The sequence below is a fragment of the Capricornis sumatraensis genome, chromosome 23 (genome assembly GCF_032405125.1).
Source record: "Capricornis sumatraensis isolate serow.1 chromosome 23, serow.2, whole genome shotgun sequence".
Lineage (NCBI taxonomy): Eukaryota > Metazoa > Chordata > Mammalia > Artiodactyla > Bovidae > Capricornis > Capricornis sumatraensis.
In genome coordinates, this window is record NC_091091.1 from 10,026,873 (window position 1) to 10,054,272 (window position 27,400).

General features: G+C 38.6%; 1 protein-coding gene across 1 annotated transcript in view; it reads left to right on the plus strand.

Annotated features, from left to right (window-relative positions):
- MINPP1 (multiple inositol-polyphosphate phosphatase 1) overlaps positions 1–22,196 on the plus strand; it is a 35,702-nt gene extending 13,506 nt beyond the window's left edge. The window contains exon 5 of the mRNA XM_068961434.1: positions 18,285–22,196. Within this exon, the coding sequence (XP_068817535.1) occupies positions 18,285–18,678 (394 nt within the window). The 3' untranslated portion in view covers positions 18,679–22,196. The remainder of the gene's footprint in view (positions 1–18,284) is intronic.
- The last annotated feature ends 5,204 nt before the right edge of the window (positions 22,197–27,400 follow it).

A 27,400-nucleotide genomic window follows, 5' to 3' on the forward strand; every position in this document is an offset into this window, starting at 1 on the left:
CGCAGTCACAAGCCAAACACTGCCAATATTCTTAGAACCATTTCAGACCCATACAGCCATGCTGTATTTCACTTTCAGTACAGTGTTTAATGTGAAATATTCAGCACTTCATTATAAAGTAGGCGTTGTCTTAGGTAATTCTGCTCAACTGTAGGCTAATGTTAGCATTTTGAACACATTTAAAGTAGGGTAGATTTGAGCAAATTCCAGGAAATAGCAGGACAGGGAAGCCTGGGGTGCTGCGGTTCATGGGGTCACAAAGAGTCAGACATGACTGAGCAATTGAACAACAGCAAAAGGTTAAGCTATGATGTTTGGTAGGTTTCTGACTGGATGTTTTCAGTTTAATGAAGTGTTTATTGAGATGTAACCCCACCATAAGTGGAGAAAGCTGTACTTAGTTTCTGCAACCAAACACTTTTTTGGCAGCAGAAACAAAATAGTCAAGGCAAGTTCCCTCTTTCAGATAGGTATTAATTTCTTTCCTACGTGGTTTTATGAATGTTTTAGAACCCTTAAACTTTATGAAATAACAGATCTTTGCTGTTTTTTCATTGTTTAATGTTTATCTCATTGATGAATGTGAGGTATGGCAAACTTAAAATTGTGTCTGAAAGATTCTTAAGTAACTTCTGCAAAATTTGCTGTTAAAACTTGTTACCAGATTCAAAGCTTAAGTAAGACATGTATCGTTGGTATTTTAAAAATGAGTGTTTCTGTACACTGAAAACTACAAAGCGTTACAGAGAGAAATTAAAGATAACCCAAATAAATCCAGAGATATACTATCTTTATAGATTGGAAGATTCAGATTGGTCATCTGCAGACTGACTGCAGACCCTGTCGTAACTGCAGTGGATCTCTCTGTAGAAACTGAGAGGCTTATTCTAAAACCTGTACAGAAATGCAGAGGACCTAGAAGAGCTGACACAAGTTTGAAAAAGCAAAGGGACTTAATACATACCTGACTTTAAAACTTATTATAAAATTGTAGCCATAAACAAATGGATCAATATAATCAAGTCAAGAAATACATTCTGATATATATATGGTCAGTTTTTTGCACAGATGCCAAGGTAATGTATTGGTGTCCTTTCAACAAATGGTGCTGGAACAGTTGGATACCAGTATGTTAAAAAAAAATGACACTCAGACCCTTCCCCACACAATACAGAAAAATGGATTATAGAGTTGTATAAAATCTAGAATTGGAAAACTTCTAGAAGAAAATGTAGAATCAAGCAGCAAGGATATATTGTGCAGCACAGGAAAACATAGCCATTATTTTGTGATAATTTAGAGTATAATCTTTAAAAATATTGAATCACTGTTATACACTTGAAACTAGTATAGTTGTACTATAATTTTTAAAAAGAAACAAACAAAATGTAGGATTAATGACCTGGATTTAAAAGCTATAACTATGAAACTCTTAGAAGAAAACATAGTAGTAAGTCTTCACCATCTTGGATTAGGCAATGATTTCTTAGATACAGAAACAAATGCATAATCCATTTAAAAAAATTGAAATGAACTTCATCAAAATTAAAAATCTTTGTGCTTCAAAAAGCACTGTTTGGAAACTGAGAAGACAGGCAACAGACTTGGAGAAAATAGTTGCAAACCATATACATGGGATTAAGGATTTGAATCCAAAATATATTAAAAAATTTGTATCTCACTGATAAGGTGACACATAATCCAGTTTTGAAAAGGGGCAAAAATCTGAACAGATACTTTACTAAAGAAAGATATATGGATGGCAAATAAGCATGTGAAAAGATACTAATAAACTGTTTGATAATATCATTAGATATTAAAATCACAATGCTGCTGCTGCTAAGTCGCTTCAGTTGTGTCCAACTCTGTGCGACCCCATAGATGGCAGCCCACCAGGCTCCCCCTTCCCTGGGATTCTCCAGGCAAGAACAGTGGAGTGGGTTGCCATTTCCTTCTCCAATGCATGAAAATGAAAAGTGAAAGTGAAGTCACTCAGTCATGTCCGACTCTTAGCAACCCCATGGACTGCAGTCTACCAGGCTCCTCCATCCATGTTATTTTCCAGGCAAGAGTACTGGAGTGGGTTGCCATTGCCTTCTCCAAAATCACAATGAAATACCACTAATACCCCTAAGTTGGCTGTAAAATAAGAGAAAAAATATATATGTTGGTCTCTGCCCCAGGTTCTTGACATTGGGCTCCTGAAACCATTGTACTGTCTCAGGTGGTAAGAGTGTCTTTTGTTCTAATGAGATGGCTGGATGGCTCCAGGATGATGGCTGTTAACTGGAACTAACAAGCCGTGATTAGAAGCTTGGGATTTTCAGCCTCATCCTCCCCCTTCCCCCAAACACCACCACCATTCCCCACAGTTCTCTTGAGAAGGGAGAAGGGCTGGAAATGGAGTTAATGATCAGTCATGCCTGCGAGGTTCACAGGACTTCTGGGGTGGTGAACAAGTAGAGGAGTTGCGAAAGAGGCATGTCTGGAGAGGACATGGGAGCTCTGTGCTCCTTCCCGCTTACCTTTCCCTGTACACTTTTCCATCTGGGTGTTCATCTGCGTCTTTTATCACACCCTTTTATAGTAAACTGGTAAGTGCAAGTAAGTATTTTCCGGACTTCTGTGAGCCACTCTAGCAAATTAAACCTAAGGGGATCATGAGAGCCTTCTATCTGTAGCCATATCGGATAGAAGCTGTGGGTGACCTAGGTGAAGACCTACTACTTAGAGTTGGCACCTGAAGTAGGGGGCAGTCTCGTGGGACTGAGCCCGTAGCCTGTGGGAGGTAATGCGTAGAACAGCCATCTGGTGTCACAGAGTATTGCCTAGTGTGGGAAAAACCCTGCACATACGGTAACCAGAAGGGTCAGAAACATTAGGAATGTGAGAGGAAACGAGAAACATAGGAGGAAAGGACTAAAAGTATTTTTCCTATTCACTGGCTAAAATAAGAAAAAAATTTTTTTAATTTTTCTTAAGTGTTGATAAGATGTGGAGCAATTGGAAACCTTATGCATTTTTGGTGGGAAAGTAAAATTGTTTAAGAAGAATCTTTTTGAACATACACCTTATATGTGATTTATATTAAAATGAAATTCCAGGTTTAATTTATTTTGTTATGCTTTGCTTATCTTACCCACAAGTAAAGTATAGCGGGGAAAAAAATTGCCATGGACTGACTATTCCATTATGTTAGGTAATAGCTAGTTACGTTTTTTTATCTACTCAGACGCTAATGAGACTAATTTTCATGTCATGGATGTCTTGTTGAATGAGATGCAGTAATAGAGAAGCCATGGGATGTAGTAGGCAGATGCTTAGATTTGGTTTTGAGTCCTGGTTCTACTTTATTGATGCTGCAGATTCCTCACTTCTGAAAAGGAGAATTATTGTCCTCACAGGGTTGTTAATCAAGTGAGATAATTTCTATTAAAACACTTAGTATAATGTAGGATACAGATATGGTATTGTTACTCTATGTGAGAGCTCTCTGGTCAAAACATGTCCTTAATATCTTTGTCAGACATTCACATACCTTTCCTCCCCCTGCTGCCATGATTATTCGAATATTAGAAACAAATACTTTCTAGTACTTAACCTCTTCAAATTTTTATGTTCTTGAGCTCATTCCTGAAATTAATTCCCTTTCCATCAGCAAGATAGAGAACATTTTTACTCCTTTTGGAGGATTACTCTTGTATTTGTGAATTGAAAAGAAGGTTCATTCAACAGTATTTTAAACATCTACTGTGATATGTGTCAGGCAGTATCATATGAGCTGGACAAAGTCATTGCACTTGTGACTGTTAACAATATAGAGAAAATAGAAATGTATAAAAAAGCCATGGGTTGTGATACAGCTATTTATGTAAGATTGTGAAATAGTATGGTTATTCCCTCGTGGTTCAGTTGGGAAAGAATCTGCCTACAATGCAGGAGACTGGGTAAAACAGTATAAAAGTTAAAGGAAGGAGAATTTGACCTTGTAAGACAAAATTTTTTTGGCCACTGCCTCCTTTTCTAGCTAAGGAAAGAAAGTCAGCACTTATTGTGAAGAAACTGGCAGATACTTTTCAGGTACGGTTTTCTCTATACTAAAAGACTGATTAGGGATTTTAAAATTTGTTTAACTGTATCAAGATGAAATCTTAAACCGGTAAAGGGAAAAATTGAATTTAGAGACTTCTGTCAGATTGCTTTCTAGAAAACAGAGTGATACTAACCAATTTTATTAGCAGTGCCAAAATTTAGGATACTTCTCAAGAAAACCAATATATGCTCAGTACAGAGAGAATAATAGGTTTTAAAACCCCAAAACTAATAGACTTTGTTTTTTAGAGCACTTTTAGGTTTACAACAAAAATGGGTGGAAATATAAAGTTCCCATAATCTATCCCTTCCCTCACAGACATAGCCTTCTCCCCTACTAATTTCACACACCAGTGTGGTATAATAATAATGTTTTAACAGAATATTTTATATTTATATTTTTTATGAACTGTTTTATCAAAATATTATTTTTACTTCATGACTTTTTTGTATTTGCATTTAGAGTTTATACTGAGTGTGTTTATATATGTATTTGTATACATATATACAGAAACAATATTTATCCTTAATATTATCTGAAGAAATGTCTTCACTCATTTCTAGAGTTCTGAGGCTATTTTTGCTTTCTCCATCCCTCCTCCACCCCGTATTGAGATGGTACTGTGTACACAGGTTGTGATCTTTTTTTGTTGTTATCTTGTTATAGTAATGTTAAATCAAAGATATTCTTCAATGTTTCTGAATACTTTTCAACATAATTCTAATAGTGTGATTTTACTTCACAGAAAAATTGGAGATTGTAAATAATGTTAATTGATAAGTATCAACATTTTGGTTAAATACAACCAGTCCTCCAGATCCATGGTCCTTGACACTTATTAGGATCTTGACCTTATTTTCCCTCTTAAACGATCACTACAGTCATGGGATTAAAGTTAAAACCAGTAACTTTAGTATTTAAGCAAATTTGAACAGCTATTGCTGTTTAAACAGCTGTGGTTAGAAAAGCAGGTTAAACTTGAATAAGTAAGATTTATCTGCATTTTATTCTACTTTCCCATTCCCCATTGTCTGTTAATAAATTTTTATTTTTAATTGAGATTCAGTAAGTCACTTCCTGCTTTTTCAAAGAAAGGTTTATATTCTGAACTATGTAATTGCTTACCTCGTGAGATCTTCCATTTTGTCAGGGATATTCTCATATGCAAATTAATTATTGTAAATATATGTTACAGTCATTTAATAGCTCTCATTAATCTTTTTTCAACCTTTTCATTCACTATTGAATAAGGGTATGGCTTTTTAAGATTGTGCAGTTCCACGTGTTAACCTAAGATGGCAGTATTGAAATAAAAGTATAGTGGCACCAAGTAATTACTTAGCCCATTGTAAGGAGTGAGCTTTGTCTTTTGAAGTTCTTAGAAGTGTATGCAGATTCTAAATCCTCAGAACTTGTTACTGTTCTGAAGTTATTGTTCCATCAGTTTAACTAGGTACCACAGACTCTTCTAGTGCTAGTTGTTGAAAGATACTGGCTAAAATAAGGTGAAAGTTAATATAACTAGCCTGGCTATGCTTTGAATTCAAATTCAGCTGTCCATTTGTCTTTTGGAAAGACATGTTTTGACTTTCAGTGGACTGTAGATCTGTGATGGCTAGAACGTTATTTCCCTGGTCTGTCCTCAGTGTCTAGAGCATGCCTGCGATGCAGTTGGTGCTTAGTGTGTAATGAAAGAATATCCACAGCTCTGTAGTCATTTATCCTCCTAGGCCTCTAAGCCGCAAACCTGTGTATTATTCTTGACTCTGTCTCCCTCACCTTCTGCATCTACTCACCATAATGTGGTATTTGGTTGTTGTTGTATTTTCTCCACATCAAGTTCTTTTACTTTTCTTCACCCCCACTGCTCCCACCTCAACTCATATCAAACTAATACCGTCTCTCTTTTTGATTTTAGCAGCTACCTCCTAAGTGCTTCCCTGATTTTAGTTTTACTTCTACTCAAATTCAGGACAGCTAATTATAGAGAATAATAGGTTTTAAAACCCCGAAACTAATAGACTTTATTTTTTAGAGCACTTTTAGGTTTACAACAAAAATGGGTGGAAATACAAAGTTCCCACAGTCTATCCCTTCCCTCACAGACATAGCCTCCTCCACTACTAATATCACACACCAGTGTGGTATAATAATAATGTTTTAACAGAATATTTTATATTTGTATTTTTTATGAACTGTTCTATCAAAATATTAGGCAATGGAAGGTATATACAAAGATGAAGACATTTAAATTATTGTCTCAAGGCACTCATGTCCTATTTTGGAGCATATCTATATAACAGCACTAAAACGGGTAAAAAACAACACTGAAGAATTGATTTGAACCATTGGGGGTTGGTAAAGCCTTTATGGGAGCAGGAGTCTTTAAGGTTGGTCATATCAACCCTTAACACTTAACTTTATGAAGTATAATTGATGTGAAATAAACAGCACATATTTAAAGTATACAACTTGATAAGGTTTTACCTGTTTATACAGCCATGAAACTGTCACCATAATCAAGATAATGAACTACCCATTGCATGCAAACATTTCTTTGTGACTCTTTCTAATATAGTTCCCACCCCTCATTCCCAGGCTGATCCACTGATCTGCTTTCTGTCACTATAGATTATTTTGTATTTTCTAGAATTTTATATGATGGAACCTTATGGGATGTATGTGTTCTTTTTTAGGGGTCTGGCTTCTTTCACGTAGCGTAATGGTTATAAGATTCATTTGTGTTTTGAGTGGTTTCGTGGTTTAGTCACTAAGTCGTGTCTGACTCTTGTGGCCCCATGGACTGTAGCCCACCAGGCTCCTCTGTCCTTGGGATTCTCCAGGCAAGAATACTGGAGTGGATTGCCATTTCCTGCTCCAGAGGATCTTCCCGACCCAGGGATTGAACCCAGGTCTCCCGCATTGCAGGCAGATTCTTTACCGACTGAGCTATGAGGGAAGCCCTTCAGAGCCCGGATCTGGAGCGCTGCGACAGTATCAGTCATTTATTCCTTTTCATTTAGTATTTCACTTGTTGTTCAGTCACTCAGTCATGTCTGACTCTTTGCATCGCTATGAACTGCAGCATGCCAGGCTTCCCTGTCCTTCACTTTCTCCTAGAGTTTGCTCAAACTCATTTCCATTGACTTGATGATGCCATCCAGCCATCTCATCCTCTTTCGCCCCCTTCTCTTTCTGCCCTCAATCTTTCCCAGCATCAAGGTCTTTTCCACTGAGTCAGTTCTTCGTATCAGGTGGCCAAAGTATTGGAGTTTCAGCTCAACATCAGTCCTTCCAATGAACACCCAGGACTGATCTCTTTTAGGATGAACTGGTTGGATCTCCTTGCAATCCAAGGGACTCTCAAGAGTCTTCTCCAACACCACAGTTCAAAAGCATCAGTTCTTCTGCACTCAGCTTTCTTTATAGTCCAACTCTCGCATCCATACATGATCACTGGAAAAACCATAGCCTTGATTAGACGGAGCTTTGTTGACAAAGGTCAACAAAGTAATGTCTCTGCTTTTTAATATGCTGTCTAGGTTGGTCATAACTTTCCTTCCAAGGAGTAAGCGTCTTTTAATTTCATGGCTGCAGTCACCATCTACAGTGATTGTGGAGCCCAGAAAAATAAAGTCTGACACTGTTTCCACTGTTTCCCCATCTATTTCCCATGAAGTGATGGGACCAGATGCCATCATATTTGTTTTCTGAATGTTGAGCTTTAAGCCAGCTTTTTGACTCTTCTTTTTCACTTTCATCAAGAGGCTCTTTAGTTCTTCTTCACTTTCTGCCATAAGGGTAGTGTCATCTGCATATCTGAGGTTACTGATATTTCTCCTGGCAATCTTGATTCCAGCTTGTGCTTCTTCCAGACCAGCATTTCTCATGATGTACTCTGCAAAGAAGTTAAATAAGCAGGGTGACAATATACAACCTTGATGTACCCCTTTTCCTATTTGGAACCACTCTGTTGTCCCATGTCCAGTTTTAACTGTTGCTTCCTGACCTGCATACAGGTTTCTCAAGAGGCATGTCAGGTGGTCTGGTATTCCCATCTCTTTCAGAATTTTCCACAGTTGATTGTGATCCACACAGTCAAAGGCTTTGGCATAGTCAATAAAGCAGAAAGAGATGTTTTTCTGGAACTCTCTTGCTTTTTCCATGATCCAGTGGATGTTGGCAACTTGACCTCTGTTTCCTCTCCCTTTTCTGAAACCAGCTTGAACATCAGGAAGTTCACGGTTCACGTATTGCTGAAGCCTGGCTTGGAGAATTTTAAGCATTACTTTACTAGCGTGTGAGATGAGTGTGATTGTGCGGTGGTTTGAGGATTCTTTGGCATGCCTTTCTTTGGGATTGGAATGAAAACTGACCTTTTCCAGTCCTGTGGCCACTGTTGAGTTTTTCAAATTTGCTGGCATATTGAGTGCAGCACTTTCAAAGCATCATCTTTCAGGATTTGAAATAGCTCTACTGGAATGCCATCACCTCCACTAGCTTTGTTTGTAGTGATGCTTTCTAAGGCCCACTAGACTTCACATTCCAGGATGTCTGGCTCTCGGTGAGTGATCACACCCATCGTGCTTATCTGAGAAGTGATTCAGTACTACACATTACAGCCCTGGCAGAGACAGGAAAAGCTGTTAAGGGCTCAAGATAATACCAGTTATGCTAACAGCCATACAACTAGTGATACTGAGTTTAGTTACCATCCTTGTGTTTACTTTGGTTAAGTGTTCAAATCTTTTGCCATTTTTTAATTGGGTTATTTATCATTTTTATTATTGTTGCTTTAAGAGTTCTTTAATGTATATTCTAGATACAGAGATTTTCTCAGATTTATACTTTACAAGTATATTCTCCTAAACTGTGGTTTGCCTTTTCTGTTTTTATAATGTCTTTTATGGGCTAATTTTGCGACACTTTTGAGTCAGTTCCTCCTGAGCATCTATTTGGTACCCTGTATATTTTGAGATTTTCCTGTAATGGCTTGTGTGAACACTAACTATTCCTGGCCTTGTGTTAGCTTTGGGGATTCTCTCCTATTCTTTGTGTTCGGTGCTTTTTGCCTGGATTTGGATAGCTTTCTCACAGACAGTGATCTGATGAGTACTAGCTGACATCTTGGGAGGAGTCACTGCACATCTCTCTTCTCTGGTGTGCTAGCCTGTAGATTCTAGTCAGTTGGGCCTCGATGAATTTCCGGTTCTATCTCATCTCTCAGGAAGATTGATGTACTCTGTTTGGGTTCCTGTGCCCTGTGCTGCAGCCTGGAAACTAGGCAGTTAAGATGGGAGAGCTGTGGGGATTTGCCTCCGCTCACTCTTATTCTCACTATTGTTGAATATCTGGAAACTGCCTTTTCATATCTTTTGTTTAGCTTTACAGTAGTTTAAGGCAGGAAGGTAAATCCAGTCCCTGTTACTACATCTTGGATGAAAGCAAAAGTTATTTCTATGTATTTTTCTTGAGAAAAAACTTTACATTTGAATCATTTCATTCTATATTTGTGTTAAAATGTCAAATTTGATACTTTTCCAAATGCCACATTGGAGCTGATGGTTCAATCAGATGTAAAATAGGATTAAATTCTTTTTCCTTGTAATTTTCTTCCCAGAGCCTCTCATATATCTGGCAGTTCATGTTGCTTATTTGTGCACTTACATAATTGTGGGAATTACACAAGTCTAAAGCTCTATTTGATATTCTCAGATCATGTTTAAAAATACACTTTGTGTAACATTACTTGAGTGTGAAACATGAACTAATAGCTTAGGAAAACCTAAGCTGAGTACATTTAGGAGAAAACATGCAGTTATTAGTTGTTTTTCTGGTTGAACTTTTTCCTGGCTCTTTTATCTACTTGGAACACATGTATACATGCATAGTTATCAAACCTCATTTAACAACGTTATTTTAGACTTCCGTTTAACTTTCCTTTTTAATGGAAGATTTAATAAAATCTCCTTACCAACTTACGTAAGTAAAAAGAGGGCTGAAATTTGGAGAACTGCAGTCTTACTTGCTAGATAACATTAGGTAATTCACTTGTCCTTTCCCTATTTCTAAAATGAGAAGTCATGACCAGATTCCTCAACCCTAAAATATTAAAATTCCAACTGTGTATTTCTACATATAATTCATGTAAGTTATTCATTTGTTTTCTTGTATTTGTATTGATAGTGTCCATTTTCTAGTGTTTTTAATTTTTAAAGCTAAAATGAACCTCTGTTAAAAGTGGTTTGTCACTTTTTGGAAAATGTGATATCTCAAATTTAATGCATTTTTATCAGAGGGATAGGGCAGAATTAAAGGTACATTAGATGCCTTTTGTTCTTTTTTTTTTTTTTTGAGACATTGTGCTGCAAGTCCTAAAGAATAGCGTTACAAGTCAGGGATATGGTTAATATGAGAGATGTGACTGACTAATAGAAGTCTATGTTGGAGGATTGGAGTATGCAGTCAGAATGTAAAGAACAGAAACTACACGATTCAAGAAAAATAGAAATGTTCACGGCAGATTATAAACGATCTGCATTTTCCTTAATTTGGTGTTGTGTATAAATTTAAATGTAAATTAATCTATTTAGACATTAATTATCCAACTTCTCTGAAACACACATGATGCAGGAGAAAAGAGCTAGTGTGGAGCAGGATTGTAGATGCGCTGCTCCTCAGGACGTCAGACTGTAATATACAGCAGAGGGGTTCTTAGGATGCGTAGAGTCTGAACTCCCAAAACCGTATTCAAGTTTTTATGGGTTTGAGCATTTCTCTGGGATGAAATCTCACTCCTTTAGATTTTCAAATGGTTTCATGTCCCCAATAATTATAAAACTATAGACGCAGTGAGTATTGAATACATGTCATTACTGGTTGCCTTGGCAGTTCCTCCTTTAAAAAAATTTTACATCTTCCTACCAAAAGACTGCAGTTTTTAGTTAAAGGTAAAAAGCTAGTTCTTTCTGTCATGGCATCCTGAACCTCCCAACTCTGTTTATTGAATGGCCATATGATACAAAGAAAACTATATGGGACCACAGGTAGAATGGAATGTAGCAGTCTTTATGCTCTGCAATTTTCTGACAAAATTATGTGGCCTTACATTAGGAATTGAATAAATTGAGAAGTGATTTTTTTTTTTTCCCCACATTCTTTCCCCTGTTGTCTTCCCATGCATTATGTTCTCTTGTTCTTTCTGGTCTTTCTAACCCTCCAGCCCCTAGACAGGCAGGCAGACACACACACACACAAACACACACACACTGTAACCCATTGGCACACACACACACACTGTAACCCATTGGCACACACACACACACTGTAACCCATTGGCGCACACACACACACACACTCTCACACTGTAACCCATTGGCACACACACACACACACTGTAACCCATTGGCGCACACACACACATACTGTAACCCATTGGCGCGTGCACACACACACACACACACTCACACTCTAACCCATTGGCACACACACACACACACTGTAACCCATTGACACACACACACACACACACTGTAACCCATTGGCACACACACACACACACTGTAACCCATTGGCACACATACACACTCACACTGTAACCCATTGGCACACACACACACTGTAACCCATTGGCGCGCACACACACACACACACACACTGTAACCCACTGGCACACACACACACACACTGTAACCCATTGGCGCGCGCACACACACACACACACACACTGTAACCCATTGGCGCACACACACACACACTGTAACCCATTGGTGCGCACACACACACATACACACACACACACTGTAACCCATTGGCGCGCGCACACACACATACACACACACACACACTGTAACCCATTGGCGCGTGCACACACACACACTGTAACCCATTGGCGCGCGCACACACACACACACTGTAACCCATTGGCGCGCGCACACACACACACACTGTAACCCATTGGTGCGCACACCCACACACACACACACTGTAACCCATTGGCTGGTGCCAGTGTTTTGGACTTACTCATAAACCAACTTTGCTTTAAATAAGCTTGGGAATAAAACCCAGAAAATTTCTCATGGCATCCTTGAAACTTGGATATATTCAAGAAGAAGTGGGGTTCTGGTTCTTTCAAACAGCAGTTGGGCTTGTACTTAAAGAAGTAAATCAGTTTTTAGCAGATAGCTTAGAGGGGGTTCACTGTGAGGATCTGGAAGAGTTCACGTCCCCTATGACTGGTCCCCTGAAATTTTTAACTCTTACTCTTGTCTACACCAAGCCTCTAGCAGTTTGTCAATTTTCAGTTTTAAGATTTCTGACCCTGGCATAGATTCCTGTGGAGGTGTCTGCTCCTGTAAATTGTGGTTCTCTGTGTCTGCCTGTCTCCAGTATAGTGGGCAGCAGTTTGACCTGTGACCTCACCTCTCCAATGGATCTAAGATGAACCGTTTTCATTTTGTTTGGCTCTTTGCTGTTAGGGCAGAATGGCAGTTTCTAAGCCCCTTACAGACTGAAAACTGAAAGTTCTAGTTTTTTTTATATCCAGAGTTTTCGCAATTGAGTTTCAAACAATAAAGTAGAAATCAGTTTATATATTGCTTGCATGCATGTGCGTGAGGCAGAAATACTGGAGTGGGTTGCCATTTCCTCCACAAGGGGATCTTTCCAACCCAGGGATCAAATTCACGTCTCTGGCTCCTGCATTGGCAGGCGGGTTCTTTACCACAGAGACACTGGGAAGGCCAAAATATGAGATCCACATATTGTTTAGTCATTGTTTATAAGTGAAGAAAAGCGTTCTCACATTCTTAGCTGTAAATAGGCCCTTGATTTGAAGTATGTAGTCTAAGAGGACTGAAAAATTATGAGGTAAGTTCTTTTGAATTATGTACCTCATGAGTCAGATGTTTTACTTCTGCTATTTTAGAGAGCCTTGAAGATTACATGAAGAATTATATTGATTCTAGTTTTAGCACTTGAACCATTAAGGATTACCAAGTTGAATTCCAGCTAAGAAAAACAAATAGTGAAGAAAAAGTTTTGTTTGAGTCTCTTGATTTATATGCTGAGCTTTTATCTGTTGGGAATACTTTTTGAGTTAATGCAAAAATTACTTAACTTTTTTTTTTTTGTCTTGTAACTTACTTAGGAATGTGTTAAATTCTGCTTCTTACCCTTAAAATCCAACCTATAAATTTTGTGAGCTCTGAATTTATTTTGAAATAAAATCAAGAAGAAAGAGTTTTAGAATTGTTTAAAATATGGAGGTTCAGTTCAGTTCAGTCACTCAGTCATGTCCGACTATTTGCGACCCCATGGACTGCAGCACGCCAGGCTTCCCTGTCCATTACCAACTCCCAGAGTTTATTCATACTCATGTCCATTGAGTCGGTGATGCCATTCAACCATCTCATCCTCTGTCATCCCCTTCTCCTCCTGCCTTCAATCTTTCCCAGCATCAGGGTCTTTTCCAGTGAGTCAGTTCTTTGCATCAGGTGGCCATTGTATTGGAGTTTCAGCTTCAGCATCAGTCCTTCCAATGAATATTCAGGGTTGATTTCCTTTAGGATGGACTGGTTGGATCTCGTTGCAGTCCAATGGACTCTCAAGAGTCTTTTCCAACACCTCAATTCAAAAGCATCAATTCAAAGCATCAAATGTTGGATCTCACCAAGGAAAGATACCCCATGTCCCAGAGCAAAGGAGAAGCCCCAGCAAGATGGTAGAAGGGGTGAAATCGTGTCTAGGATCAAACCCCATACCTGCCAGAGATGCTTGGAGGGCTCAAACAAACCTTGTGCGCACCAGGACCCAGAGACCCCCAGAGCCTGAGCCAGAAGTGTGTTTGAGCTCATAACCTCCTATGGAGTCATGGGTCAGCAGTGGACTGCCACAGGGGCATGGGCTCTGGATGCAGTAGACCTGGATATGGCATAAGCCCTCCTGAAGAAGGTTGCCATTAACCCCACCAAGGAGGCGCCAGGACTTACACAGGACTGGGGAAACACACTCTTGGAGGGCACAAACAAGAGCTTGTGTGCACCAAGACCCAAGAGAAAGGAGCAGTGACTCCACAAGAGGCTGACCCAGACTTGCCCATGAGTGTCCAGGAGTCTCTGGCAGAGGCATGGGTTGGCTGTGGCCTGCTGCATTCTGGGGGCAGTGAGTGCAGCTGTGTATGCATGGGACCTTTTGAAGGAGGTCGCCATTATTTTCCTTACCTCCACCATAGTTTGGCCTCAGGTCAAACCACAGGAGGGGAACACAGGCCCGCCCATCAACAGAAAATTGGATTAAAGATTTAGTAAGTGTGGCCCCACCCATCAGAACAAGACCCAGTTTCCCCCTCAGTCAATCTCTCCCATCAGGAAGCTTCCATAAGCCTCTTATCCTTCTCCATCAGAGGGCAGACAGAATGAAAAATCACAGAAAACTAACCTATCTGATCACATGGACCACAGCCTTGTCTAACTCAATGAAACTATGTAGGGCCACCCAAGAGGGACAGGTCATGGTGGAGAGTTCTGACAAATCGTGGTCCCCTGGAGAAGGGAATGACAAACCACTTCAGTATTCTTGCCTTGAGAACCCCATGAACAATATGAAAATATGGAGGTGGTTAAAGATAATTTTAGACACTTTATAGAGTTTTTGTTTATGTTCATGTTGATAGTAGCATATTTTACAAAGTTTCATAAGGCATTCTTTTCTATTTTTTATAAAATAAAAAAGCTCTTTCTCTATGAGATAAAATTTCTCTAAGCCAGATTTTTAATACTGTTCCTTGGCACTTGTAAAAAAGATATAAACCAAACCAAGGCTTCCCTGGTACCTCAGATGGTGAAGAATCCACCTGCAGTCCTGGAGACCTGGGTTCAATCCCTGGGTTGGGAAGATCCCCTGAAGGAGAGTGTGGCAACTCCATTATTCTTGCCTGGAGAATTCTATGGACAGAGGAGCCTGGCAGGCTATAGTCAGTGGGGTCGCAGAGAGTCAGACACACCTTAGCACACAGAACACACAAACTAAACCAGTGAAGTACCTTCTTATTCTGTGTTCAATAAAGATTTGTGTACATACATTTAGGAATGATTTACACGTATTTCTTAAAGTGGTAATTTGTTTTGAGTGATTATATGATACATACATACACATACATATGTACATATGTTTGTGTTGTTTGTTACACATCCAACAAGGGGTGATATTGCTATCAAAAAAACAAGAAGTCAGGTACCATCCTGAAACAAACTAGTGCTGTATTTTGTAATTAGGTATCTTAGAAATGGGCAAAGTGATTTTAATTATGTCTGGGAAATGAGAGATAAAGAGGGGGAGATTGGTTGGCAAGGCAAAGATGTTCATCTATAAAGAAAAAAGTGTTTAGGAAATTGTATCCATTGTATCTGGATACAACTTCAGTACAGTGTTCCAGATAGCTATTACTTATTCATTGGAGTTGAAACATTTGACCTAGATACAGCCTCTCTGAAGTTAAAAATTGTCATTTTTTGACATATTCTCTTTGTGCTATAATAAAAAAGTAGTTCCATACACTCTTTATTACTCAGCAAACTGAATTCAAGGCATAAAGTATAATTACTATGTTGCAGAAAATTAGGCACATCCATTTTTGTCCAGTGCTTTTTGTGTGTAAATACAAGGGACATCAGCCAACTTCTTTTTCTGAAGTAGCAACAGCATCTGCTCTGTGTGCATGACCCTAAGGCACAAAGGGTAAAGGTAGGCAAAAAATAATTATGAGTGAAATGGTGCTCATTTCTCCTTATATTTGGCATTATTATAAAAATATGTAACCTACAAAGAATTATAAGTTGCTTACTATTTTCTGCAAGCACATTTAATCTCTAAGTAAGCTGATGATTTTAGTTTTTTACATTGTTTTGAGGAAGGCTACATTAGTTTTGACCCTCTAATATGTAGTCTCCCTTATCTTTCATTATCACTGTTGTATTTATGGATTTAACCAGACCTTTAAAAATACTGTTTTTTATATATTTCATCCTTTTGTAATGGAGATTGATCTGTAATAAGATAATATTTAGGGCACTTATTTTTTAAATTGTGTTTTTCCTTTCTGTTGAAAATTTCTTGAAATTCTAAAATATTTTCTTTAATTTAGATGCATCATATGGCACAAGACAGTCATTTATTTTTGTTGATTTGGCTTCCTATGTGAATCTAATTATATATAAGCTTGATTTCCCATAAAACTCCCAATAAGGATTTTTAAAGCACAGTTTTTCGCAACTTTCTTCTCAAAAGTAGCTGATTTTAATATGTGACTGAAAGTAGTCAGTCAAAAGAGAAAATGGAATTTATTGCACTTTATATAAATCTAAGGAATCTTGGTTTGAAACTTAAATATGGGTAACAGTCTAGATTTAATTTCTTCTGTAGCTTGTATGTATGAAGTTAATAGGACTTTGAACTCATCGTTTGTACCCTGTTGGTCTATCGCCTTCCCCCAGCACACGTTTTTTTGTTGTTGTTGTTTCATATCTGTTTTTGTTGTTTGTCTTTTATCTTTTTGTTTCCTATTTTCTCTTTGATTGACTTTTGAACCCAAGTATGTAGGTAAGTCTGTTTACCCCACTGCCTATTGAACGCTTTTCCACACAGTAGCCCACCAGCCACATGTGGTTATTCAGCACCTGAAAATGGGGCTGGTCTGAATTGAGATTGCTGTAAGTGTAAAGTGCACGTGGCGTTTCAAAGATTTGGTAGAAATAATGAAATAGTTGTGACTGTTTCCCTTGGGTTTTGGATCTGCTATCCATTTGCTCCATCTATTTTTATGTGAGGAATCAGGAGGCTTCAGAAACTGCTGCAAATATTGCTGTCCTCCCAGAAAATTTGTAACCTAATGTTTGGTTAACTGTGTTTGAATAGAGGTTGTTTTTTTTTTTTTTTTAATTGAGTATAGTTGTTTTACAGTGTTGTGTTAGTCTCTGCTATACAACAAAGTGAATCAGCCTCATGTATACATATATCCTGTCTTCCTTGGATTTTGTGTTTGAATAGGCTTACAAATTATATTTGAGAACAAAAGCCATAGTCTTTTTATAAAAGTTGGAGAAAAGGGGAAATAGTCATTTGCTGCTGTTTTTGAAAAATTATTTCTCTATTTTTGGCTGAGCTAGGTCTTCTTTGCTGCTCAGGCTTTCCTCAAGTTGCGTCATGTAGGGACTGTTCTTTTGTTGCAGTGTGGCTGCAGTTCTTTCGTTGCAGTGTGGAGGCTTCTCTTGTTGCAGGGCACAGGCCCCAGGGCACACAGGCTCCAGTAGCTGTGGCCGGTGGTCTCAGTGGTGGTGGCTTCTGGGCTCTAGAGCACAGGCTCAGTAGTTGTGGCACCCTGGCTTTGTTGCTCTGCAGCCTGTGAAATCTCGCCCAGTTCAGGGATCTAACCCATGTCCTGCATTGGCAGGTCGATTCTTTACCACTGAGCCACCAGGGAAGCCCTGCTGCTACTTTTGGGAGAAGTCTTTATCAGAGAAAAATCATAGAAAACTTGAAAGGAAATTAAAAGGTGACCTTGCTCATGTGTTGAAAGCTATTGTTTCTGGCAGTGTATAAACTCCATTCCCAACCACAGACCTAGTTTATCAGCTAGAATAGGTTGTGTCGTTACCTTTTTTGTGACTCTCCCACATTTGGTGACCAAGTCAGGTCTCATAAAACATTGAAGAATTATATGCATTACCATTCACTGTTCAGACTTGGTTTTAACCAAGAAATTTACTGAATAGTGTCCTAATTCCCTAAAGATGAAATAACATTTGAAATTCATTCAGACGAGCTCCAGAGAGTAATCAATATTTACTAAAGGCCAGGTGCTCAGATTGATTCACAGAAAGGCAACACAGTTTTGAAATCCATATCAACTTGAAGTTCCCTTATCTAGCAGTAAAGACTCAGCTCTCTTTAAGCTTAAAGAATAATGTGTGTGTTTTAGATAGATTTACAATATGGAGCGATCCAAATTTTTAAAATGTAATTTTAGTGCTTGAAGTTCAGTTCTCGGCCACACAGAATTTAGCCGTACTGTTGTTTATATAAAGATTTTTAAAAGATGAGAAAGTTAATTAATTCTAAGTGTGGTTTTTATGTTAAATTACTATGTATGTAGAAAATGTTTTATATGTACCTTTTTCTTTATTTCTTTTTGAAGTTCTCAACCAGTTTCCTCTCCAGTCATCCTCCAGTTTGGCCATGCAGAGACCCTTCTGCCACTGCTTTCTCTCATGGGCTACTTCAAAGACAAGGAACCCCTAACAGCTCACAATTACAAGGAGCAAATGCATCGGAAGTTCCGAAGTGGTCACATTGTACCCTATGCTTCAAACCTGATATTTGTGCTTTACCATTGTAAAAATGCTAAGACTCCTAAAGAAGAATTCCGAGTGCAGTTGTTACTGAATGAAAAAGTGTTACCATTGGCTCACTCACAAGAAACTGTTTCTTTGTATGAAGATCTGAAGAACCACTATAAGGACATCCTTCAGAGTTGTCATACCAGTGAAGAATGTGAACTACCAAAGGTGAACACATCTGATGAGCTATGAGTGACTGCCAAACATTTTTAATTCATCAGCAATCTCCAGGGAGTGATTCCATGCTTAGAATAGGTGGGCAGTCCCTGAGTACAGAAAGCTTTAACATTTCTTGGATATTTCTGTTTTTTCAAAGAAAAATGTTTCTTTTTGAGTCTGGACATGGATATGTAAGAAATGATTTTTCACTGAAGCAGCTCTCATGGGAAATCTGTTCAGAGATAACTGGTACTACATACATTTACAGAAATTAAATTCTATTTATGTAAGAGATCTCACACTGAGATAGAACATGATTTCAGAATGATGCACAGAAGTTTTGGAGTAACAAAATATTTTGTCAGTTGGACAATCCATAACGTGACTGGACTAAGTCTAGGAACCTTACCAGTTGTGCTGCCGTCCTTTCTTTTTTCCTCAGGTAGCACAGTTCTAGTATTATCTTCTTAATCAGAGCTGTTAAGATTCACTGGGAGTATCACTTTGGAAGAAATTAACATCTCTAGTTGAGAATTTGAAACAATATTAAGAAACAGTATGATTTAAAAGAACACCTTCACTGAAGGAAGACAAAAGTGTAATTAAAATATCTTTGTTAAGAGTATTTATAAAGTATTTGAACATGATTTCAATAATTCCTTTTAACCTCTTAGTAAGTCTTGAAAGGCCGTTATTTAATTATTATCATACCTGTTTCACATATATAACTGGAAGAACAAAGAGGACCATTAGCAACAAGGCAGAAGAATAGAATCACACTTAAATCCATTGCTTTATGTGTTTTAAAAAGTTGTCACTTTGCTTGTGTTTTTTGCTTGTGTATATTTTACTGTTATGTGAGATACAGCTTTTGAGGATTTAATTTCTTTTTTGTTCTTTATTTTTGTAAAGACTGACTTCATACTGGTGGGCTTTCAGTTTCACATATGCTGCTGCTTAGTCAGTCATGTCTGACTCTTCGTGACCTCATGGACTGTAGCCCACCAGGGTCCTCTGTCCATGGGATTCTCCAGGCAAGAATGCTGGAGTGGGTTGCCATTCCCTCCTCCAGGGGATCTTCCCGACCTAGGGATTGAATCCGGGTCCTGCACATTACAGGCAGATTCTTTACCATCTGAGCCACAAGGGAAGACCTTTCACAGATATGAACCCATTTCAAAGCAATATTTCTGAGTTCTATCAAATGTCATAAAAGTAGTTTCTATAATAATAAACATAATTCTTATAACTTTTCTACCAGTTTTTTTTTTCTGCTTTCCATATTGATACACAGTCAGTTCAGTTCAGTTCATTTGCTCAGTTGTGTCCAACTCTTTGCAACCCCATGAACTGCAGCACACCAGGCCTCCCTGTCCATCACCAACTCCTGGAGCCCACCCAAACCCATGTCCATTGAGTCGGTGATGCCATCCAACCATCTCATTCTCTGTTGTCCCTTCTCCTCCTGCCCTCAGTCTTTCCCAGCATCAGGGTCTCTTCCAATGAGTTAGCTCTTCGCATCAGGTGGCCAAAATATTAGAGTTTCAGCTTCAACATCAGTCCTTCCAATGAACACCCAGGACTGATCTCCTTTAGGATGGACTGGTTGGATCTCCTTGCAGTCCAAGGGATTCTCAAGAGTCTTCTCCAACACCATAGTTCAAAAGCATCAATTCTTCTGCGCTCAGCTTTCTTTATAGTCCAACTCTCACATCCATACATCACCACTGGAAAAACCATAGTCTTGACTAGACAGACCTTTGTTGGCAAAGTAATGTCTCTGCTTTTTAATACACTGTCTAGGTTGGTCATAACTTTCCTTCCAAGGAGTAAGCGTCTTTTAATTACACAATCAGTAATTGATGGTAAAAGGATAGCATTTCAGACAGCTTTGACTAATCAGGCAATATAAGGACATTTTCTTCCAATAAAAATTTCTGGGGAGGAAGGCTCAAGACAAAAGTAAATATATATATATGAAATTATGGCTGAATTGCATTGTTGTATGGCAGAAACCAACACAACATTGTAAAGCAATTTTCCTCCAATTAAAGAATAAAAAATTTCTTAGGTTTTCACTTATTAAGAATGGAAATCTGTTTTGTTCAAAATCTAAATAAAATGTTACAACTGTATATTGAAATTATAAAAAGATGCATAGATCATTGATCTTCAACTGAGTGATGTTCACAGAATAGATGCTTAGCTGATAAATACTACTGATGCATCAATACACTGCTGATTATTCCTACAAAGGTCTGATGTTAATCATTTTCTTTTTTAAGAATTCATCTAAGGCAGACAAGAAGAGAACGGTATAATGAGCATTCATACCCATATACTGTTTATCAAAATTAACATTATATCATTTGGTTTAGATCAAATAAGAAGAATTGAAGACTTTTATATGTCTACCTGATGCTTTTCTCTCACTGCCTGCCTGTCGATAACCACCAACATGAAGTTCAGTATTCACCATTCTACTGCATGCTTGACTCTGAAATTTCATAGTATTTGGGGAATTTAAACTTTTCTATAAAAAGGACTTCACTGTATCATTCTTGAATAATTGATTTAATTGCTGTATTTGTTTTTCAAGACTTTTTGATCATTTATCACAAATCAACAATATCATTTCATGAGTTATGTACTTTTTATGTACAAAGACTAGACTTAGACTGTGAGCGTGTTAAAGTTGAATAAGCCTAGTTTTTCTTTCAAGGGGGTTATCTTAAAAGACCTTACAACAAATTTACTTGATGTCTGGAACATTAAATAATTTGATTCATGAAGTTTTCATAGACTATTGAAGTTTTATAGAAATTGTGTAATTTATTTATTGTTAAGTAGAACCACATAATTATCATTGTAGTCTTTGGTATGTAAACTATTTCAGGATAGAGGGTACGTATGGTCCATTTTCGTTAATGTTACAGAGGCTGTGACATTATTCTGGTGCTATTATTCTCACTTAGGAAATACCTGAAACTGAAGAATCTTATGATAAAAGCAAAAGGTCTTATCTAGGATAGGATATATAAAAAGTTGAATGTTGAGAAATAACCTTTGGCCAACAAGAATTCATTCATGATAGGTGACCACTTTAGTCAGTTAAGCCAAAATGTAATCACTATCGGTTCTGAGATTTTGGTCAATTAATAAATAGCCTGTGAACATTAGTCATTTTTCTGTCTATAGTCTACAACTTGATGTGTGCAGTGCATTTGTCTTTACTCTTTTGTTATAGTCATTTTATCATTTTGAAGTTTCTGCTCTCCAGCACATAATCCTGCACTTGAAACTGTCTTTGTATATAATCTTGATCTTAGTTTTAACACAGAAAGCAGAGTTCAACTTATAAAGGAAAAGGAGTTTCATTTTTTTCAGGCAAAAGTCGAATTTTATATCTTTGAGTGCTTTCCTTTTGTAAACTGCAGAATTGATGCATGACCTTAAATATCTGAGAGTTACATACAACCAAACAAGAATTTGTAAATATAAATTTTTGGAATGTATTTCTTTAAGGTGGTATTTCATACAGTTCATTAATGATCCTTGGAATTTGGACTATTCTGCCCAATGTAAACTGGAAATAAATATTTGCATTACAATGTAATTTGCCTTTTATCTAGCTCTTCTCCTGAACTTACCCAGTCACTTAACTCTCATAGAATAACAGATCACTGAGTTCTCTATTCTTTTTCTCTCACTTACTTAAGCATTTCCTTCCACTCACCTATCAGCTTAACCTACCCTTAAGCACCTTCACATCAGTCTATTAAGCTATTTTTTAATTGGTGTATGTGTATGTGTGTGAGGAGAAAGAGAAGAAAAAGGAGTGAGTTTTTTTGAGAAAATTCCACAGCAGGAAGAAAGATGTCATATTATTCTAGTTAAAAGAATTGTAGTTTGGGCTTCATACCTGGCAGATTAGGAGGCACTTAACTTTCAAACTTCATTTTATCATTCCTGGAGTAATACATTTTAAGATAGAAGGATTCTTAAATATATTATGTCTAAAACTGGTCTCAATTTAACATCATCCATGTACTGTTCCCAGATGCTAAACCATTCTTTAGAGCCAAACAGTTTATATTCACACTTCTGTTTGTTGCACTGGCAGAACAAATAATTATTCATGAGAATGATAGCCTTCAAAGTTTAATAGGACTCCTAGTATATAATGAGAACATTTTGCTAACATATTTTACATTATTTATGAAGTAGCTAATGTGAAAATTGGGGTTCCCAGTGGTAAAGAATCTGCCTGCCAATGCAGGAGACATGGGTTCAGTCCCTGGTTCGGGAAGATCCCCTGGAGAAGGAAATGACAACCCACTCTAGCGTTCTTCCCTGGGAAATCCTATGAGTAGAAGAGCCTGGCGGGCTGGTCTATGGGGCTGCAAAAGAGTCGAACATGACTTAGCAACTAAACAACAACAAACAATATGGAGAGTTAAGTTGGGATTTATTGATTGTGTTTTTCATTAGAGTTCATTCTACCAATTTTGGTTCTGAACGTTGATAATTTGGGTGCTTTTAGAAACTTTTTCAGTGAACAATCTTATCCTGGAAAAAAAAAACACCTTTGATGTAAATTATAAAAATGTATACTTGTGAACCATATCTTTGGATACACACAGATGAGAGCGTTCTGTTGATAAAACATGCCTAATTGGAGATAGGAAGAACATCAATCATGCTCTAGCTATAGTTTCTCTTCGTTTGAGCAGCCCTTAGTTTATTTTTCTTACAAGTTTTTTTCTTTTCCTTGCTTTCCTGAGAAGCTAAGACTAGTCTTTGGAAGACAAAAAAAGTGCTTTTTCTCCTTCTGTTTGCAGCATTACTCCTTAAAATTATCTGTCACTCTTTGCATCATGGAGACTTGGTGAGGGCCTGGTTTCCTAATTTGACTATTTCAGGTAGAGCTGTGTAGCCTCCTAAGTTCTATCCATGGTGGGAAGTTACAATTGCGTTTCATAACTTTGTTTGCTACTTCAGTACTAGATTACTGAGAAGAGTCTGAGGAGAAATACTGAAATCCTTGGGCAGAAGTCTGAAGAAATGAGAAACGATCTGCCTTTTCCTTGCTGAGAAAAACAATGCGTGAAGCTCCCAGATGGAGATAGGAAATAAGAAGTAGCTGGGATTCTAAATCCAATTGACTCTGGTTGCAATGCTTCAGGTCTTTCTAGGAAGGGAAATGGAGTAGAGCATTATGGGACTTTTTCAGACCATGTTACTAGTTTTTGCCTCAGTCACTGCTGGAGGTAGGCAGTTAAATAGAACTTCCTTTTCAAGTCTAGCTGCTATCAGCCTAACTCTTAAAAAAAAAAAAAAAAAAAAGTTATGACTAGAAGACAGTTCTCTACCCAGTGGGCCTCCATGAGCTTCAAAAGACTTTTTTTTTTTTTTTTAAGACAAGTCTAAAAGCTCTTTGGTTCAGTTCAGTTCAGTCGCTCAGTCGTGTCCGACTCTTTGCGACCCCATGAATCACAGCACACTAGGTCTCCCTGTCCATCACCAGCTCCCGGAGTTCACTCAGACTCACGTCCATCGAGTCCGTGATGCCATCCAGCCATCTCATCCTCTGTCATCCCCTTCTGCTCCTGCCCCCAATCCCGCCCAGCATCAGAGTCTTTTCCAATGAGTCCAACTCTTCCCATGAGGTGGCCAAACTACTGGAGTTGCAGCTTTAGCATCATTCCTTCCAAAGAAATCCCAAGGCTGATCTTCAGAATGGATTGGTTGGATCTCCTTGCAGTCCAAGGGACTCTAAAGAGTCTTCTCCAACACCACAGTTCAAAAGCATCAATTCTTCGACGCTCAGCCTTCTTCACAGTCCAACTCTCACATCTGTACATGACCACAGGAAAAACCATAGCCTTGACTAGACGGACCTTAGTCAACAAAGTAATGTCTCTGCTTTTGAATATGCTATCTAGGTTGGTCATAACTTTTCTTCCAAGGAGTAAGCGTCTTTTAATTTCATGGCTGCAGTCACCATCTGCAGTGATTTTGGAGCCCAAAAAAATAAAGTCTGACACTGTTTCCACTGTTTCCCCATCTATTTCCCATGAAGTGATGGGACTGGATGCCATGGTCTTCGTTTTCTGAATGTTGAGCTTTAAGCCAACTTTTTCACTCTCCTCTTTCACTTTCAAGAGGCTTTTTAGTTCCTCTTCAATTTCTGCCATAAGGGTGGTGTCATCTGCATATCTGAGGTTCTTGATATTTCTCCAGGCAATCTTGATTCCAGCTTGTGTTTCTTCCAATCCAGTGTTTCTCATGATGTACTCTGCATATAAGTTAAATAAGCAGGGTGGCAATATACAGCCTTGACGTATTCCTTTTCCTATCTGAAACCAGTCTGTTGTTCCATGTCCAGTTTTAACTGTTGCTTCCTGACCTGCATACAGGTTTCTCAAGAGGCATGTCAGGTGGTCTGGTATTCCCATCTCTTTCAGAATTTTCCACAGTTGATTGTGATCCACACAGTCAAAGGCTTTGGCATAGTCAATAAAGCAGAAAGAGATGTTTTTCTGGAACTCTCTTGCTTTTTTGATGATCCAGCGGATGTTGGCAATTTGATCTCTGGTTCCTCTGCCTTTTCTAAAACCAGCTTGAACCTCAGGAAGTTCACGGTTCACATATTGCTGAAGCCTGGCTTGGAGAATTTTGAGCATTACTTTACTAGCATGTGAGATGAGTGCAATTGTACGGTAGTTTGAGCATTCTTGGGCATTGCCTTTCTTTGGGATTGGAATGAAAACTGCCCTTTTCCAGTCCTGTGGCCACTGCTGAGTTTTCCAAATTGGCTGGCATGTTGAGTGCAGCACTTTCACAGCATTATCTTTCAGGATTTGAAATAGCTCAACTGGAATGCCATCATGTCTGGCTCTAGATAAGTGATCACACCATCTTGATTATCTTGGTCATGAAGCTCTTTTTTGTACAGTTCTTCTGTGTATTCTTGCCACCTCTTCTTAATATCTTCTGCTTCTGTTAGGTCCATACCATTTCTGTCCTTTATCGAGCCCATCTTTGCACGATATGTTCCCCTGGTGTCTCTAATTTTTTTGAAGAGATCTCTAGTCTTTCCCATTCTGTTCATTCCTCTATTTCTTTGCATTGATCACTGAAGAAGGCTTTCTTATCTCTTCTTGCTGTTCTTTGGAACTCTGCATTCAGATGTTTATATCTTTCCTTTTCTCCTTTGCTTTTTCGCTCTCTTCTTTTCACAGCTATTTGTAAGGCCTCCCCAGACAGCCATTTTGCTTTTTTGCATTTCTTTTCCATGGGGATGGTCTTGATCCCTGTCTCCTGTACAGTGTCACAAACCTCTGTCCATAGTTCACCAGGCACTCTATCTATCAGATCTAGGCCCTTAAATCTATTTCTCACTTCCCCTGTATAATCATAAGGGATTTGATTTAGGTCATACCTGAATGGTCTAGCGGTTTTCCCTACTTTCTTCAATTTAAGTCTGAATTTGGTAATAAGGAGTTCATGATCTGAGCCACAGTCAGCTCCTGGTCTTGTTTTTGTTGACTGTATAGAGCTTCTCCATCTTTGGCTTCAAAGAATATAATCCATCTGATTTTGGTGTTGACCATCTGGTGATGTCCATGTGTAGAGTCTTCTCTTGTGTTGTTGGAAGAGGGTGTTTGCTATGACCAGTGCATTTTCTTGGCAAAACTCTATTAGTCTTTGCCCTGCTTCATTCTGCATTCCAAGGCCAAATTTGCCTGTTACTCCATGTGTTTCTTGACTTCCTACTTTTGCATTCCAGTCCCCTAGAATGAAAAGGACATCTTTTTTGGGTGTTAGTGTAAAAGGTCTCGTAGGTCTTCATAGAACTGTTCACTTTCCGCTTCTTCAGCATTACTGGTTGGGGCATAGACTTGGATTACTATGATATTGAATGGTTTGCCTTGGAAGCGAACAGAGATCATTCTGTCGTTTTTGAGATTGCATCCAAGTACTGCATTTCGGACTCTTTTGTTGACCGTGACAGCTACTCCATTTCTTCTGAGAGATTCCTGCCCACAGTAGTAGATATAATGGTCATCTGAGTTAAATCCACCCATTCCAGTCCATTTTAGTTTGCTGACTCCTAGAATGTTGATATTCACTCTTGCCATCTCTTGTTTGACCACTTCCAATTTGCCTTGATTCATGGACCTGACATTCCAGGTTCCTATACAATATTGCTCTTTACATCATTGGACCTTGCTTCTATCACCAGTCACATCCACAGCTGGATATTTTTTTTTGCTTTGGCTCCATCCCTTCATTCTTTCTGGAGTTATTTCTCCACTGACCTCCAGTAGCATATTGGGCACCTACTGACCTGGGGAGTCCCTCTTTCAGTATCCTATCATTTTGCCTTTTCATGCTGTTCATGGGGTTCTCAAGGCAAGAATACTGAAGTGGTTTGCCATTCCCTTCTGCAGTGGACCACATTCTGTTAGACCTCTCCACCATGACCCCCCCGTCTTGGGTTGCCCCGCGGGCATGGCTTAGTTTCATTGAGTTAGACAAAGCTGTGGTCCTAGTGTGATTAGATTGACTAGTTTTCTATGAGTATGGTTTCAGTGTGTCTGCCATCTGATGCCCTCTTGCAACACCTACCATCTTACTTGGGTTTCTCCTACCTTGGGCGTGGGGTATCTCTTCACGGCTGCTCCAACAAAGTGCAGCCGCTGCTCCTTACCTTGGACGAGGGGCATCTCCTCCCGCCACCCCTCCTGAC